The sequence below is a fragment of the Myotis myotis genome, unplaced genomic scaffold (genome assembly GCF_014108235.1).
Source record: "Myotis myotis isolate mMyoMyo1 unplaced genomic scaffold, mMyoMyo1.p scaffold_m19_p_20, whole genome shotgun sequence".
In the NCBI taxonomy this organism is placed as follows: Eukaryota; Metazoa; Chordata; class Mammalia; order Chiroptera; family Vespertilionidae; genus Myotis; species Myotis myotis.
The window spans coordinates 8,576,572-8,595,413 of record NW_023416325.1 but is presented as its reverse complement, the minus strand read 5'-3'; the positions used below and the strand labels follow the sequence as shown (position 1 = coordinate 8,595,413).

The 18,842-nt window shown below is 37.8% G+C and overlaps 1 protein-coding gene across 5 annotated transcripts in view; it reads right to left on the bottom strand.

Annotated features, from left to right (window-relative positions):
* ARHGAP32 (Rho GTPase activating protein 32) overlaps positions 1-18,842 on the bottom strand; it is a 169,727-nt gene that overhangs the window by 87,151 nt on the left and 63,734 nt on the right. For all 5 annotated transcript variants that reach the window (XM_036353253.1, XM_036353249.1, XM_036353251.1 and 2 more), the window contains exon 2: positions 5,696-5,804. In XM_036353253.1, coding sequence (XP_036209146.1) covers positions 5,696-5,800 — 105 coding nt within the window. In that variant the 5' untranslated portion in view covers positions 5,801-5,804. The remainder of the gene's footprint in view (positions 1-5,695; positions 5,805-18,842) is intronic.

The following is an 18,842-nucleotide window of genomic DNA, read 5'->3' as shown; positions in this document are numbered from 1 at the left end:
ACTCTTCATTTTTTTAAAACTCTAGCTTTTGATTTCTTAAGATAACTCATTATTTTGTTACAAGTTGATGAAGAATAATAAATAAATCATGAACCATACATCAAAAAAGGAGAGAGTCCTATTTTATGGTTTGTTTTTTCTGTTTTGATTTTAAAATGACTATTTAGAACAGACCAAATACTAAAAAGGGGACGATCAGTAATCAAAAGCCCCCAACAAATAAAACTCCAGGACCAGATGGTTTCATTGATAAATTCTTCCAAACATTTAAAGAAAAGTTAATAGCAATCCTTCTCAAACTCTTCCAAAAAATAAAAGAAAGAAAACTTTCAAACATTTTTTATGAGGCCAGCACTACCCTGCTACCAAACCAGACAATGAAACCACACACACACACACACAAATTACAAGCCAATATCCCTGATAAACATTGAAGAAAAATCCTCAACAAAATATTAGCAAACTAAATTCAACAATACATTGAAATACACCATGATCAAGTGGAATTTAACGCAGAAATTCAAAAATAGCCCAACATCCACAAACCAATGTGGTACACCACATTCACAAAACGAGTCACACAAATCTTATGATCATCTCAATGCATGAAGCAAAAGCATTTGACAAAATTCAACATATATTTGTCATGAAAGCTCTCAATAAAGTGAACATAGAGGGAAAGTACTTCAACATAATAAAGCCATATATGGCAAGCCCACAGCTAACATCATACTCAAACATGAAAGCTTTTCTTCCAAAATCAAGAACAAGACAAAGATGCCTCCTCTCTCTCACCTTGTCTTTTTAACATAGTCCCAGCCAGAGCAATTAGGCAAGAAGAAAAAAAAAGGCAACCAATTTAGAAAGGAAGAAATAAAACTGTCACTATTTGCAGGTGACATACAGAAAACCCTAAAGGTACCACCAAAAAACTGAGTACCAATAAATGAACTCAAAGTTGCAGGATATAAAATCATTAGACAAAAATCAGTTGTACTTCTCAAGGCAAATAACAAACCATCAGAAAGAGAAATTAATAAAACAATCCCATTTATAATTACATCAAAAAGAATAAAACATCAAGAATAAACTTAACCAAGGAGATGTGTAACCTGAACACGGAAAGACATGTCATTGACTGTTAATCCTCACTTGAGGATATTTTTCAATGGGATAGAGATCCTCAAGTGAGAATTAAAAAAATCAAAACAAAATAAACTTACACATGAAAACATTAGTATACCAAACTAATAATACAATAAGGTGCTACCACATCTATAATAATGGAAGCGTAATATGCTAATCAGACCAGAAGTCCTTCCAGACAGGGCTGCAAGGGACACCCGGGTCCTGGGTGCGAGAGGGAAGCCGGTGTCGGCAGCCTGGGGAAAGAAGGCCTGCTCATGCATCGGGCCTCTAGGATGATATAATTGGTAATTTCCATAAACATATCAATGTGGACTCCAAAAAGGATAATTCATTAGCTTTCAATGTATGTAGCATATGACATTTTAATACAAACCACCATATACTAACAGATAACACCTTTCTTCCCATTCGATAAATTCAATGTAGATTTCGGGGAGGTTATAAGAATTGTATGAGGCAAATGTGGAAGATTTAAAAATGGCAGAGATTACTGAATATCCATCCTTTCAATGGAATGCTGGCACCTCCAGGGATTACCTGATTCCACAGGGGTGTGGGGCTTGCTTTGTTTGCCTGGCTATTTTACACCTCCGCAGAAAGGTGAACTTGTAACATCAAATTCTCCTTTGAATCAGTTGTAACACTTGACTGATTCCTTCATTAATTAATGAGTGAAATATCTTCGGTATGTGTTCATTTTATATTTGTCTGAGAGTCATGCTTACATCCTCTTCTAAACTTCATCCTTCAGTAAAATGAATACAAAATGATCCCCATGCCTCCTCAGAGATCTCACAATATGGTAAGGAAAACAGCCAACTAGGATGAGAGTAGGTATTACAATAGAAATATGACTAGCCAACTAGGATGAGAGTAAGTATTACAAGAGAGATATGAATAACATATGAGAAGTAAAATAAAACCCTTTTCTGTCTGGAAGGTTTAAGAGAGTCTTACCTCTTAAGTTACAATTATATAACAAGGCAGGGGCCATGAATCCAGGGCCAACCCACCCACTGCCTGCTTCTGTGTAGCCCATAAGCTAAAAATGTTTTTTAAATTTTTTTAATGTTAGGGGTAGGGGGGAATCAAAAGTATGATTATCTAATGACATGTGAAAATTACATGACATTCAAATATCAGTGTCCACAAATAACATTTTATGGGGACACAGCTACACTCAATGTATTATCTGTGGCTGCTCTCATTTTACAATGACAGCGCTGAGTAGCTGTGAGAGACCTTCCGTGGCACTCTCATCAATCCACACGCACACAATAAACTGCAGTATCTATAATAATAAAAGTGTAATATGCTAATTAGGCCAGACAGCCAAACGACCTTCCGAATGAAGCCAGGGCTGTGAGGGCCGAGCCTCTTGCACGAATTTCATGCATCGGGCCTCTAGCTGAGTTATAATTCAACAGCATTTCAAGTTCCACAGGTATCACCATACCACATTTCTTAAATTACCACTTGGCACCGATCATGTAAAAATAAGCAAAGAAGAGACAAGTGGACTTTGAATGTCACGCTTTAAAAGCACAGAAGAGTATGGGTTTTGTTGGCAAATCAGATGGTAGAACATTGTGCTTATTACCCAATGACACTACAGTTATGCTGAAAGATAGAATATACATCAATATTACCAAACTCTGGACTCATCACAATATTCTCAACTAATAGGAAAGCCTTGATCTGAAAAATTCCAAAATTCTAAAAGGTTATTATCACCACACAGGACTTCTTCACAAAAACAGAAACAAGACTGCATCCAAAGTAAATTTCCAGGTAGCTCATTGGTTAGCCAACAAGGAAAGTCATGGTACCACCTACCAGTGGTGAATCCATTAAATCGTATTTGACTGCAGCCGCCAAAGAAATGCATCCAGAGAAAACAGACTGTTTAAGCCTATTAGCCTTTTGGTCAGAACGGCTGTTTGAAGAGTTGAGGTTATTGGGAGCAAAATTAATAGTATATTTTAAAAAAACAAGGCAAATGACTGCAATTGGCTTTCCTTGACTCTCAAACATAGCCAATATTGCTCAATGGTCGAGGAGGCAATGCCAAGTTTAAAATGGCTCAAGAATTAGCTCCTATGAACAGTCTGCACAGGGAAACTACAGGCGACAATATTCTCAAGTAAACTCAGCAAACATTAGTCCAGAACAACCTGAAGTGGAATCTACTAAGATACATTAAAACTGATTTGGGCAAAAAAATATGTGTGGAGCAGAGAAAGGATTGGACATCCTTTCCACCTCTGCTACTGAACACTAAATGGCCTTTGTAATTAGTTTTTGCTGCACGTTTGGTGCTATTTCTTAATGAATTCTACCTAAAATTACAAGGCAAAACTTACACGGGGATAATACTGTCAGAATGGCAAGTAATCATGAGCTGTTATACATCCTTTCCAGCTATCAAACATGTAACCGAGATGGGAGATCTCCATCACCACATCAACTTGCAGTGCATAGATTTTCCAAGCTCCAACTCCACTTCCAGCAGGCCTTTTCAGACTACACTGCAAATGCAAAGTAAATTTCCATATTGCAAAATCCACTTCACTGTGCAACGGAGGTGCTTCCTTCTAACCTTCAAATCGAAGTTTGCAATGTTATGCTAAAAGGCAAATATTAAAACGAATAATCTAATAGAGTCCTGAAAATGCCTTCTAAGCAATGAATACGCTCAATTAAAATCATATGCTCACACACAGATGTCAGTATTTGGCAGGACATATCCGAGTGAAAAGGCATTTTCAAAAGTGAAATATGTAAAATCTCATTACTGATCTGCACTGACAGATGAACATTCGCATTCAATTTTCATGATGAGAAACACTAACTTTTAATTACAATTAAATAAAATGTTACTTTCCACAGAAAGATTTCATTGTTCTTATTAAGAGACCGGAATTACATCATGTTATACTAGATTAAATGGGTATTTTAAATTTATGTGGAAAACTATACTGCATGGGATTGGTCCACCTAATCCCCCAACAAAAAGTGCTTTTCCAACATCTCAGTGAATATAAAATCCATTCTTCAGGTTGATCAAAGCCAAAAACACTTGAAGTCACCCTTGGCTTCTCTTTATCTCGCTCTCTGTATCCCATTCATCAGCCCAAACGGTTGGCTTTTATCTGTAAAACTATATCCAGAATCTAACCATTTTTCATCCTATCTACCATCCTGGTTCAAGCTTATCATTATCATTCATCCAATAATCTTCTAACTGGTCTCCTTATTTCCTCTTTTAACTCCCCATTTAGCCTATTCACAACAACCAGAGACTCCCTTTAAAATTTTAAGCCGGATTATGTTACTTTTCAGCCAAAAATCCACCAGTGATCTCCCTCACCCGAATGAAAAAACCAAAGACCTTATGGACAACAAGAAACTACAAGATCTGCTCTCCACCCACCCAAACCCCTTCTCTGACCTCAACTCCTTCCACTTTCCCCCGGCTCACTTTCAGCGACATGTCCTATTTGGGGGGTTTGTCTCAACGCTTTTTAATCCTCTGCCCCAGACTTTAACTTGTTCTTCCACTGCCTGAAATGACCTGTTCCAGATAAATCACCTCCCAGAGCAGTGGTTCTCAACCTTCCTAATGCCACGACCCTTTAATACAGTTCCTCATGTTGTGGTGACCCCCAATTTCACTGTTACAATTTGAACATAATTAAAGCATAGGGATTAATCACAAAAACAATGTGTAATCATATATGTGTTTTCTGATGGTCTTAGACGACCCCTGTGAAAGGGTCGTTCGACCCCCAAAGGGGTCGCGACCCACAAAGGGGTCGCGACCCACAGGTTGAGAACCGCTGTCCCAGAGGCTGTCTGTACCCACCGTGTACTAGTATAACTAGCAACTATCCTTTCACACTGCCCTACCCTCTGTAACCCTACTACTCTGCATTCGTTTTCTACAATAGCACATACCACCACTTTACATCTTATATATTTAATTAATCACATTTCCTCCTACCCCGTTAAAATATAAGCTCCACGAAGGCAGGAAATTCGTGTGTTTTGTTCAGGGTTCTACCCGCAGAGTCTAAACCAGTGCCTGGAATAAATTTTTGCTCAATAAAAGAACAAAGCAACAACAGCAACACATTTTCTGTAAGTAAGGCTTCTTCAGCTCCTCTTTCTTATGTAAGTAAAATATGCATGCATCCATTCCAGCATTAAGTGATATGTACTCATAAATATATACACTAATTGCAAAATATCTATTTCAGGAAGAGGTGCATTTCCAATTTTATTTTACTCTTTGTTTGATAATTATTTGCCCTAGCCGGTTTGGCTCCGTGGCTAGAGCATCGATCGGCTTGCAGACCAAAGGGTTTGATTCCAGTCAAGGGCATATGCTCAGGTTGTGGGCTTGATCCCCAGTAGGGGGTGTGCAGGAGGCAGCCAATCAATGATTCTCTCTGGTCATTGTTTCTATCTCTCCCTCTCCCTCTCTGAAATCGATAAAAATATATTGTAATAAATGCATGCATCCACATTCATAACACGGATTTACCATTGCGCTCAGTGTTTCCTCCCAATCGGGCCGCTCTCGGGGGTGGACGTTTCTGTGTAGTTCTGGAACAAAATCATCCTCTTCAGAATGTACCGAGGACTTCATCTTCCTAGAGATCAAAAGTGAGACTTTGATAAGAATTTATGCTTCTATAAAAACTTTCCAATGACTACAATTCAAAGAACAGAAAATTACGTGAGATTTAAAGTTTACTTAAAAGAGCTTTGGTGGGCTAGTATTGTTCCTCTATTTCTACTCTAGTTTTCGGAGATCTTTCCTGATGTACCAAACACCTGCTTTTTTTCCAGGAGATAAAACTGAGGTCTTTAACTAGTTAACCTTTATGATTTGTGATAAGCCTATATAATAAAGAGCTAATATGCTAATTAGACCGAACAGCAGAACGACCATCCGAAAGACCTTCCGGATGAAACCGGGGCTGCGAGGGCCGAGCCCCTTGCACGAATTTCATGCACTGGGCCTCTAGTTATATAAGCACTGACTTTTATCAGTTCAACATAGTTGGTACCTTGAAAAGATTTGCAACAGTGGTCAATATTAAAGAACTGTGCTAAGCATTAGTAAAATTTCAGGATGAAGGGACAGATAGAGTACTTTTTTTTTCAATTTATGGAGGACAGTGTATTAAACTAACATTCTCAAGGAGAATAACTATGAATTTTAGACAAATCATATAAAGCTTCTTGCCTGAAGGCACAAGAAAGCAATCCATACAAATAGTATATCTGGGGCTACATTCTTTGAGAGAAGAAAACCCATGAAGCAAAGTCCATACTTAATTATTCCTTTTGTATAACAGACTATACAAATCAATGATTGAGGATAATATGATAGCGTAACTAGGCTGAAGAGGCAGAGGTTGGATGTTGGGGTCATCAAAGCAGATGGGGATTCAGGGTAAAAAAATGCCACCCCTCAAAGACCTGTAGAGGAAGAGTCCAAAAATAGACATGGAAATTCCCCTCAAATTGTGAACTGACTCCTCAGCTTGTAAGTATGTAGGACAAGATGCCAAGAAACCTATCAAAAAAACAGCTGCGGGGTAACTAGTGGGCCCAGCAGACATTTCACAGGCTGGCCAAGCTGAGGAAATGGAGGTTGGCAAGCACTGCCCCAAACAGAGGGGCACTGAAAACACAAACAAAACAAAGAAACCTGGACTCTCAACTGAGACTCCAGAAAAGCCATGCCTCAGGACTAAGGACAAAATAGCAACAGAGGAGCTCAAACAAAGCCCCAAACCAAGCCTCGGGCATGGTCAGAACTTTCAGAAGAAAAATTAACTCTCTTCAGAGGAAAATAACATTCTACAGGCCCCTTGCAAATTTTTCATCCGCCTTGTCTGGTAGCCAATAAACATTATAAGGCGAGCTTTAAGAAAACAGGAACAAATGAACAAAATTTTGAAAAAACGCATTCAAAACAGAGAAAGAGTCACGTTTGATTCAGATTTTAGAATTATCAGAAAGGGGCTTAAAAGTGGCTATGACGGATGTCTGGCTTCTGGTTATAATGTAGAAAGCATCACTCCCAGCTTAACAACAAGACAGATAATCTACAAAATCATCACTTTTCTTGAATCCATCAGAAAACCGAGGTCTCATGGCAACCCACTACTGGCCTAAACTCTAAGGAAAGACAGGAATATCCAATATGACCTAACTCACAAGCAATCACTAGGACAAGACATGGGTAGAAGAGAGAGACACAACTGGTAAGAAGAATTCAGTATCAAGCTGTTAAAAATATTTATAATTAATGCGTTCAGAGAAAAGTATGTTTATAATAAAATAGATGAAAAGATAAAGTACTTCAAAAGAAAATTGTAATTATGAAAAACAAAAAAATGTTCATCCAAAAAATAAAATATCTGAAATTAAGAACTCAATGGATGGGTTTAACAGAACAATGGGCGTGGCTAAAGAGAGGATTAGTGAACTAGCAGATGGTTCTACACTGAAGAACAAAGACAATAGAAACAGAAATCCACAAAACAGAATAAAACACAAGAGACTTGGTAAAAGGTCTCAAATATGTCTAAAGCTAGCAACTCGGAGATAAGCAATAGAATGAAAGAGAGAAAGGGACAAAAGCAATATTTGAAAAAATAATGGCCAAAAACTTTTCAAAACTGATGAAAGTCATCCAACTACAGATTGAAGAAGTCCTCAAGCAGGATTTTTAAATAGCATTTATTTAAAAAAACAAAACAAAGACATTCTTAAAAACAGCTAGAGAATAAGAGACAAGTTGAGCCCTAGCTGGTCTGGCTCACTGGCTAGGGCGTCGGCCTTCAGACTCAAAGGTCCCGGGTTTGGTCCGAGGTTCCATCACAATCCGGGGCACATGCCTGGGTTACGGGCTCAATCCCTAGTAGGGGGAATGCAGGAGGCAGCCGATCAATGATTCTCTCTCATCATTGATGTTTTTAACTCTCTCTCCCTCTACCTTCCTCTCTGAAATTGATAGAAATATATATTTTAAAAATCTTTAAAAAAAAAAAAGACAAGTTGACTTCAAAGAAGCAATAATAACAATGTCAGAGGATATTTCAATGGAAATGAGAAGATAATGGAGAAAATCTTCAACTTAATAAAAGGAAAAATACTGCCAGCCTAGAATTCTCCTCCTTGTAAAATCATGTAAAGTAAGTTATTTTCAAACAAAAGATGAAAGAATTTCCCACCAGAAAAACTGGAAAATAAAAGGAGCGTTCTTCCCACCAAAAGAAACTGACCCCAGAACTACAGAAATGAACAAAGAGTGTAATAAAGAACAAAATGTAGGAAAATTTACGTAAATATTGGTGTTAAAGCTAACTAAAGCACACACAAAAATAATATCCTCAGAGGTTTATAATAAACAAAGCACAGAGGATTGGAAACGTACATGCACACAGTTTAAGAGTCCTCTATTTTTTGAGAAGTGAAATAAGTCCAATCTTAGAGAATGCAGTAAGTCAAAGATAAAAGTTGCAATCTCTATGGTGACCACTAAAAGAATAATAAATAAATGTATAACTAAAAATCTGATAGAGGAGAACATTTTGAAAAATAAAACATGCTTGATTAATCCAAAAGAAAGCAGGAAAGAATAAAAAAAAAAAAAAACAAGATGGTAAACTTTAATCCCAGTACATTATTGTAGTTTTTAAATTGAATGCGCCAGTAAGCAAGCATGTGGAGAAACTGGAACCCTCACTCATTGCTCGTAGAAATTTAAATGTTGCAGTCACTGTAGAAAACAGGTTGGCAGTTTTACAAAATACAAATACCTTATGATCCAGCAATTCCATTCCTAGGTATTAAACCAAGAGAAATAAAAACATATATCCACCAAGAACGTGTATATAGATATTCATACCAATATTATTCATAATAGACAAAAACTATGAACCACCAAAGTGTCCATCAACTGAAAGATGAAGAAACAAAATGTACCAGGTCCATATAATAAAATTATTCAGCTATTAAAACAGAGAATGAAGTGCTGATTCATGCCATTGCATGGATGAATAGTAAAAGCCTTTTGCTAAATGAAAGAAGTCAGACACAAAAGGCCACATATTATTTGATTCCATATAAACAAGATGTCCAGATTAGTCAAATCCATAGAGACAGAAAGTATATTGGTGGTTGCCAGGGACTCAGGGTAGGAGGATATGGGAGAACTACTACTAATGAATAGGAGATTTCTTTCTGGAATGTTCACAATTAGATAATGGTGGTAGTTGTATAACTTTGTGAATATATTAAAAACCATTTAATTGTAGAATTTAAAAGAATGAATTTTAGTATGTGAATTATACCTCAAAAACGAGTAAGTGGACTAAAAAAAAGTCCACTAAAATAGATAAAGGAAACACATTTCACAATGATGTGTCCAACGAACTGGGTGATATAATAAAATCTGTATGTGACAAATAACACAGCTTTAAAATACATAAAGCAAATCTGAAAGAACTAAAAGGAAAAGAGATAAACCCACAATTACAGTTGCAGATCTTAATAAACATTTCTCAGTAATTGACAGAATAATCAGACAGAAAAAAATGTCGTAAGTATACAGAACGTTTGAAACCAGTATTCCTACCTGAACTAACATAGAACATTAAACCCAACTACAGAATATGCATTCTTTTCAGGTACATCTAAAACATTTATCAAGAGACAATACGTAGACAATAAAGTAAATCTCAACAAAGAATTTAAATTATGAATGAAGTGACTTGTGACCTTTCTAGAATTACACTAAAAATCAATTACTACAAAAAAGATAACTACAAATTCTCCCAAATGTTTGGAAATTAAGAAACACATCTCATTGTTTTACCTTACACTTACACAATGTTATATGTTAATCATATCTCAATAAAGCTGAAAAAAAGAGTACCTATTGTATAATTTCATTTACATTAAGTTCAAAAACAAGCAAAAATAATCTATTGTGACAGAAGTCAGAATAATGTACCTTTGAGAGAGGTACTGACTAGGAGAGGCAACGGGCTTGTGAGGTGCTGGAAATAATTTATATCTTAACTGCATTGTGTTACCTGGGCATATACACCTATATAAATTCTTCAAGCTATATATGCTTATGATTTGTGGACTATGATATGCAAATTATACCTAAATAAGTTTATTGGCAAATGTTACACATTATTTTAATAGGTGTAAAAATTATTTATATGCATTGGGTCATGTAACAATGAATCAACACCATAAACACTTAATATCTATTTATTTGACTCTTGTTCTCTTTAAATTATGGACTTATTTAACCCTTAAAGTGATTAATTATAGTTTTATTAATTATAGTTTCATAAATTGAGCCACCCATATTTTTTGTTTCCCAAGACATATAAAAGCTACGTTTACATTATACTGTAGTCTACTGGGTGCACAATAGCATTGTGTCTAAAAAAATGTGCATAACTTGATTTTAAAAATTGATTGCTGTCCTGACAGGTAGCTCAATGGTTAGAGCTCCAGCCAGAACACTAAAGGATGGCAGGTTCGATTCCCGGTCAAGGGCACGTACCTGGATTGAAGGTTTGATCCCCAGCCCAATCCATGTCTCTTTCTCTCACAACAATTTTCTCCCCCCGCCCCCACCCCGCCTCCCTGCCACTCCCTCTAAAATTCAATGGGGAAAAATATCCTCAGGTGAGAATTGACAACAAAAAAGCACAAAAAAACTTTATTGCTAAAAAATGCTAAGCGTCACCTACGCCTTCAGTGAGTCATAATCTTTTTGCTGATAGAGGGTCTTACCTTCAATTTGTGTAAAAAAAAAACAAACAGTATCAGCAAAGTGCAACTAACTATGTCTGTATATATAAACATATATATAGAGAGACTGTTCATATATATTAAAGAATATATACACACAAAACAAAATATAGAAACAATGTGTAAACATGCTCTGTGTAAAAATAATAATAATAATAATAATTTTTATTCCTCCATTGCCACCCTACTTTTCACATAAAAAGTATGTGTACACACTGTTGCATCGTTTTCTAATATACCCTGGAGAACTTCACACATCCTATATAATAAAAGCCTAATATGCAAATCGGCCAAACGGGGGAATGACCAGCGGAAAGACTGGTCGCTATGATGCGCACTTACTACCAGGAGGCAGACGCTCAATGCAGGAACTGCCCCTTAGTGGTCAGTGCACTCCCACAGGGGGGGGGTGCTGCTCAGCCAGAAGCCAGGCTCACGGCTGGCAAGCACAGCGAGCAAGCAGGCGGACATCCCCTGAGGGGTCCCAGATGCAAGAGGCGCAGGCCAGGCTGTGGAGACCCCGCCCCCCCCCAATGTGTGCACCGGGCCTCAGGTTAGTATATAAAGAGCTTCCTTGTTTTCACTAAATAGATATTCCATGACTTACTTAACCAGTCCCCTACTGAATAATATTTGAATTATTTCCAACCTTTTGCTATTACAAACAATGCTACAAAAAGATTGTAAATATGTCACTACTACACATGCACAAGTATACCTGAGAATTCTCATCAATGAAAAAAATTATTTTCATGCACTAGCCCATTTTTCTACTGGGTTGTTAGTCTTTTTTAAATCTATTTTTAGTTCGTTATACGTATATTAAACAGATTAGTTCTTTATCTGTGTGTTTTTCCAGGATATCATTTGTCCTTGCTCATTTTGTTTTTTTATAATACATATGTTTTATATTTAATATAGCTGAATTTCACAACCATTTCTTTTATTGGTTTGCATTTTAAATCATAGTTCAAAAATGCGTACCCCGATCCAAAATAATTTTTTAAAATTTTCCCATGTTTTCTTTTAAAAAATTTATGGTTTCATTTAGTATGTTTATATCTTTGATCATTTGGAATTTATCCTTGGATGAGGTAGAACTCCCATTTTATTTTCTGCAGATGAGCATCCAGTTTCCCACAAAGTATTTATTGAATAGTACATTCTATCCCATTGGTTTTGAGAAGGCATCTTTACCGCGTCTATTTGAGTATATTTCTAAGCTTTCCATTCTACCCATTATGCCTACTATCCATGACAATACCACAAGGTTTTAATTATTGAGACTTTCTAAGTATAATATCTGGTTGCACTAGTCATATCCACCATCCTTGCTTTTTTTTTTTTAACATTTTTTATTGATTTAGAGAGAGGGAGAGAAACTTGAATCAACTGGCTGCCTCCTGCATGCCCCCTACTGGTGATCGAGCCCACAACCTGAGCATGTGCCTTAACTAGGAATGGACTGGCAACATTTCAATGGCCAGGACAACACCCAACCAACTGAGCCACACCGGCCAGGGCAATACTTGCTTTGTTTATTTTCCTGAAAAGGTTTCTTGTCTAAGTCATTAAGCCAAGATCAATTTATTTCTAGATCAATCTATCTAGGTTTTTAAAAAGCATTCTTATTAGCACATTACATTTATAATAAATTGACATTTTCATAATGTTGAATATTCCCAGGTATGACAAGGTACAGTATTCATTTGTTCAAAACATTTAGTAATGTTTTAGATTTTTATATAGGTCTTAGAGTTCCTTATTAAGTTTACTTTTGATTATGCTATCTTTTTTGTTGCTCTTAAAAATGGCACCTTCCCTTCCATTATATCTTCTCAATGGTTACTGTCTGATCCACTATCATTAGCCCTGTTATGCAGATAGAAAAATTGAAACACATTAACACATCTCAGTCCCTCCGATGTGATAGACCATTTTCTCCTGGATTATCCCACTTTCCAGCCTGGAGAAGACACTGAAACAGGCCAACCCCATCTCTAAGGACCACTGGACTGGGGAACAGATACCAAGACAAAAGCTCCCTCTCAGAGCCATGAGAAAACTCCAGTAGGCTTGCCATCAAGTCTGCATATATGTAGAGGAACAGATCTCTCCTTCTCCCACTTTCTGAAAAGTAAGCTAATAAAAGCAAATCTTTAGCAGAAAGGCATGCATGGGATCAGCTGGCCAGTGATCTTGCTAAGCTTCTGGAAGACAAAAAGCAAGTGACTGAGAAACCAAAGGTTCAAGGCTACACTCCCACTTCTCTCCATAATAAAGGAGAGATCTGCACTCCAAGGAATTAATAAAACCTGGAAAATTACCTAGAAAGAAATTTAACAACAAATTAGAAGGACTAGGGCTCCTAATGTGGGTGCTTGTACCTAAGAGAAGCAAGGCAGATGCTATACGCATCATGCGAAGACTAAAGAAAACATGGTAGCCCAGTGGGTGCGACTCAGGGGTTGAGCATCGACCTATGAACCAGGAGGTCATGGTTCAATTCCCAGTCAGGGCACATGCCCGGGTTGCAGGCTCAATCTCAGTAGGGCCCGTGCAGGAGGCAGCCAATCAGTGATTCTCATCATTGATTTTCTATCTCTCTCCCTCTCCTTTCCTCTCTGAAATCAATCTATATCTATACTAATAATAGCCTAGGTGGTCGTCACACCCTCACACATCACACCCTAATGTCATCACAAGATGGCCGTCACAAGATGGCTACGCACAAGATGGCAGGGCCCAGCGGAGGAGGCGGGTCGAGGCAGGGGAGGGAAGTTGGGGGCAATCAGGCCAGCTGAGGAGGGCAGTTGTGGGTGATCAGGCCGGCAGGGGAGGGCAGTTGGGGGCAGGGGGCAATCAGGCCGGCAGGAGAGGGTAGTTGGGGGGGGATCAGGCCGGCAGGAGAGGGTAGTTGGGGGGGATCAGGCCGGCAGGGGAGCAGTTAGGCATCAATCAGGCCAGCAGGGGAGCCGTTAGGGGGCAATCAGGCTGCCAGGCAGTCAAGCAGTTAGGAGCCAGCAGTCCCAGGTTGTGAGAGGGATGTCCGATGGAATCTATCCTTGGTGAAGGTGCTGTAAAGATTGTTGAAACAGCAACAAAGGACTTAGAATATTACACAAACTGAGTTGATAAAGAAGCAGCAGGGTTTCAGAGAACTGACTCCAATTCTGAAAGAAGTTCTACTGTGGGTAAATGTTTTCAAATAGCTTCACATCCTACAGAGAAGGCATTCGTGAAAGGAAGAGTCCATCATGCAGCAAATTTCATTGTTAGCATACACTGAGAAATTGCCACAGCAACCCCAACGCTCAGCAACCACCACCCTGATCAGCCTGCAGCTATCAACACAGAGGCAAGACCCTCCACGAGCAAAAAGACTATGACTAGCTAAAGTCCCAGGTGACAGTTATTTCTTTTATTATTATTATTATTGATTTCAGAGCAGAAAGGAGAGAGAGAGAGAAACATCAACGATGAGAGAGAATCACTGATTGTGTGCCTCCTGCAGGCCCCCTTCCTGGGGATTGAGTCTGCAACCTAGGCTTGTGCCCTGACCAGGAATCCAACCATGACCTCCTGGTTCATAGGTCGATGCTCAACCACTGAGCCACACCAGCCTGGAGATAGTTAGCATATTTTAACAATGAAGTATTTTTAATTAAGGCAGGTACATTATGTCTAAAAAATAATGCTACTGCACACCTAATAGACTACAGTATAGTGTAAGCATAACTTACATGCACTAGGAAACCAAAACAGTCATGTGACTTGCTTTAGTGCAATATTCACTTTACTGCCCACAATATCTCTTAGGTATGCCTGTATAATTAAATCTGAATGAATGATAAAAATATTAAATCTCAACAAAAAAACTATGATTGGGGTGGGGGAGAATGGTGATAAATAAAGAATGCAGAAAGTCTCATCTAGGCAGAAGGGAAATGAGAGAAAGAGGAAGTATGAGTATTCTGAAAATCTTAAGTGGGAGATATAATCTTGCTAGGCTAGTCACATGATTTTTTTTTTTAAGGAAACTGAGTATATGACATTTACAAACAGAATTTTAAATGTTTCAGAAATTTTTATTTACTAAGGTTCAACATACAATTGACTGTTTTAAGCGAGTTTAATGTTTAAGTTGAACGCAAAAGTTAAGGAAAAATAGGTTTTTAAAGTTTTAACTGTGCATAAACAACTTAATAACTAGGAAATTTTATATAGTTTCTGTGCTCTAAGTCCTGTCTTGAACTTCAAAAACCTCATACAGATATAAAAAAGGCTCACCTTAGATTCCATCGCAAAGAGTTTATTGACTGAAATACCAAGAGAGTCTTGTACTAGCATGCCCCATGATTAAGACAGATTCATTTCGCAGATTATAAAGGCAGTCAGGCTAATGGCTATACTCCAATATGGCATAAAATTTTCTGAGATAAAGCAATGTTCACATAAGACTCTGCTGTTTACAATTAAATTTATTATTTTTCTCAAACACTGGTAGGGGTATGTTAGGTGCAAGTTATATTTCACATATTAAAAGAATATGTGAACGGCTAAACTATACTCTAGATCACACATAAAAGGTTATAAAGTAATATAAATATAACCTTTTTTGAAAAATACACATCTTTTTTGGCATTGTACATAATAGATTATTAAGGATAAGTAGTTTCAGAGTATGATATTGGCATATATGTCAATAGTTACTTGCTAATGCTACCTCTCTAGCCTTCCAAGTCCATAAAAAGTGATTGAGGACCTCCAAATCACGAATTTCTACAGAAGACAAAGGAACAGTCAAGGTATTAAAAGCAGGAACTTCCAGAAGAATTTAGCCATTAAAGTAAACTGTCCTCAATGTGATTAAAAACATGAATGAGAAGAAATATAACACCACATTCCAAGCCTTGTTACCTATTTCTACTGCTGCAACATCTAACTTACAGGTACCGTTTTAAATAAGGCAGCGCATGAATAAAGCAACCAACCAATCGAGTTCCTGGACTGTATTAGTCCTGGGATGCTATAAAGCAATAGACATGCCAAGAAAATTAAAATATGTTCACCAAATCATCTAGTGTAACGGAAGTGAGAAGTTTCTTGTCTCGTTTGAAATCAATTACCTTACAATGGAGATAAAGTGAAGATCTGATTGAGAGATCTGGGCATCTGCAGACTCTGATTTTAAAGACATACCAGTTCTGCCTGGTTGAAGTGGCTCAGTTGGTTGAACATCGTCCTATGCACTGAAAAGTCGCAGGTTTGATTCCTGGTCAGGGCGTTTACCTGGGATTAGGTTCGATCCTCGGTGAGGGCACATATAGAAGGCAACTGATTGATGTTTCTCTCTTACATCAATCTCTCTTTCTTTCTCTCTCCTTCTCTCTTCCTCTCTCCCTTCCTCATTCTAAGCATGTCCCCAGTTGAGGATTAAAAAACAAAAAAAAAAGATAGTTCTAAAAATGTGGTTCAATTATGCACCATATCATCTCTGTAACTGTTTCAAACTACATGTCCTGCTTGCCAGGCTATGTTATCTGCCAATAACATGATGTCAGAGAAGACTAAGAAAGATTCTATAAAAAATAAGAAAGATTATAGAATAACCCTTCCTACCCTCAAACGCCAAAGAACTAGAGCTTTTCGTGATTGTGAGTCAGGAATGATTGCTAGGTATCCTAGAGGTCATATCTTTATAAGGTCACATGATTGTATGCATTAACTCACTTTTATATTGGTTACGTATCTATCCATCACGGATGCTCAAAACTCCTCACAAAACTGAGCTTACCTGTTACAGCCTCCAGCAGTTATTACTACCGACCAGAGCATAACACTTAGCAGCAGACGTATCAAAAATCTTTTCTAAAACTAGTCTTTCACTTTTCAACATCAGTTACACCTGAGTTCAGAATTTTGCTCTACTGTATTCTGACAATAAGGTCAATTGCTTTATAAGTTTTAACTTTTTAATCTGGAAAATAGGTAAAATAAGACTTACTGTATAGGAGTAGATAATGGATATTCTGTATATAACATATTTGGGTTAGTACACTGCATATAACAACTCCTGAGTAGAATTTTTCTTTCTTAAAAGAATTAAAACATTTGTTTTTCCTTTTCTGCCTCACATTCCCCTTCTGATAATCCCTAAGGAGTATTCTATTCTAAGGATTCTAATGATCTTTAAATATTCAGTCCAAGAACTATCTTACCATAGAAAAATGGGAGACATTAACTTCCCTCTACAAGTAAGAAATTAGAAAATGAGAGATCTGTGACTCAGTGGTAGACACCTTTGAACTACTGTCATGAAGGAGATTGGGCAACTTCCCACTGTACTAGATGTAAGAAGAAGTATCCGTGTCCGGCTGGTGCTGCTCAGTGGTTGAGCGTTGACCCAGGAAACAAGAGGTCACTGGTTCTATTCACAGTCGGGGCACATGCCCAGGAAGGCTCTTGTTGCCTAACAAGTTAATGGAGGCTCACAGCACCGAATCTATTATAACAACAGAGTCCAGGTTGTTTTCTTCCTTTGACAAATACCCCACAATTTTAATACCGGGTCAAACAGTATCAATGCAAACAAAATAAATACTTTACTCCTACTGGTTGTCCGTGAGAATGACCACGCTGAAAACTAAGGAGTGAGTAACTCCAGCAACCTTGGGAGAAAAATGGCACATTCAAAAAAGAAAGACTAAATAATGTCATGTAGACAGTGAGAAAGTTCACACAAGAATTCCATGTGCTAATAGTTCCTCTGAGCATTAAAATTATTTTTCAAAATTTTAAACATATGTCTTATTCGTTTTAACCGCTGATTAGCTAATTTAGTGTGAGTTATCAAGAGATCCCAATATCCAATCCCTTTTGTCATTTAACCTAGACTTGAAAAATGAAATCTGTGGATACAGAAATCCTTTACCTTGAGAAAGAGAGATACTCTTTTGGAACACTAAACACAAAGACAAGATCTGATGGAAATAATGGTATGTTCACCTACCCGAGTACTCACAGGTAAAATTATAAATGATGTTTAATTGCCCATGTGGGTGGCAGTGATAATCTGTACTACACACTCTTCCAGAGATTTTGTTCATGCCTCCAAAAAACTTTAATTTGCTAAGCCTTTTGGAAAAAGAAAAGCCAAAATCAAGCCTCCTAAAATCTGTAACAGTGCAACAGAATTAACGAACAAATGGCCCTGTGTCCACAGGCCGAGTGAGACCTCTTTCTTCACCACCATTGAACCTGGAGAGCCTCCTCCAACTTGGAGAATTGTGGAGTTACAGTCAGAGATCCAAAACCAAGACTGGTGGGGGTAGAGGGAGGGAGCCATACGGCCAGAGAGAAGATTAAGGATTAAAGCCATGAAATAATGAATTTATGCTTAATGAAAATGAATGTATGGCACCAAAAGCAGACACACACACACACACACACACACTCTAAAAATAGAGAAAGTCCTATTATATTCAAATTCAGATTAAATCTCTCCGATACAAATCAGGCACAGGAAGGGGTAGTAGTTCACTCCAAGTCTCTACTTGAAATTCCTGAAATGCCACTCCAGAACCTGTCTGACACCTTCTCTTCCTGGTGTTCCAACAAGTCATTTCTCATGCATTTTACAAGCTCAGGGCGAGCTGGGGAGTGAAGAGAGTGATATACAACTAGAAACCTGTCCTCTTACAGCACCAAACCATCCCCCAGAGAACAGAAAGTCTTACTGAGAAGAGATGAAAACACAGGGGACGGGAAGGGGGCGTGGGGGTGGGGAGAGAGAGAGAGAGAGAGAGAGAGAGAGAGAGAGAGAGAGAGAGAAC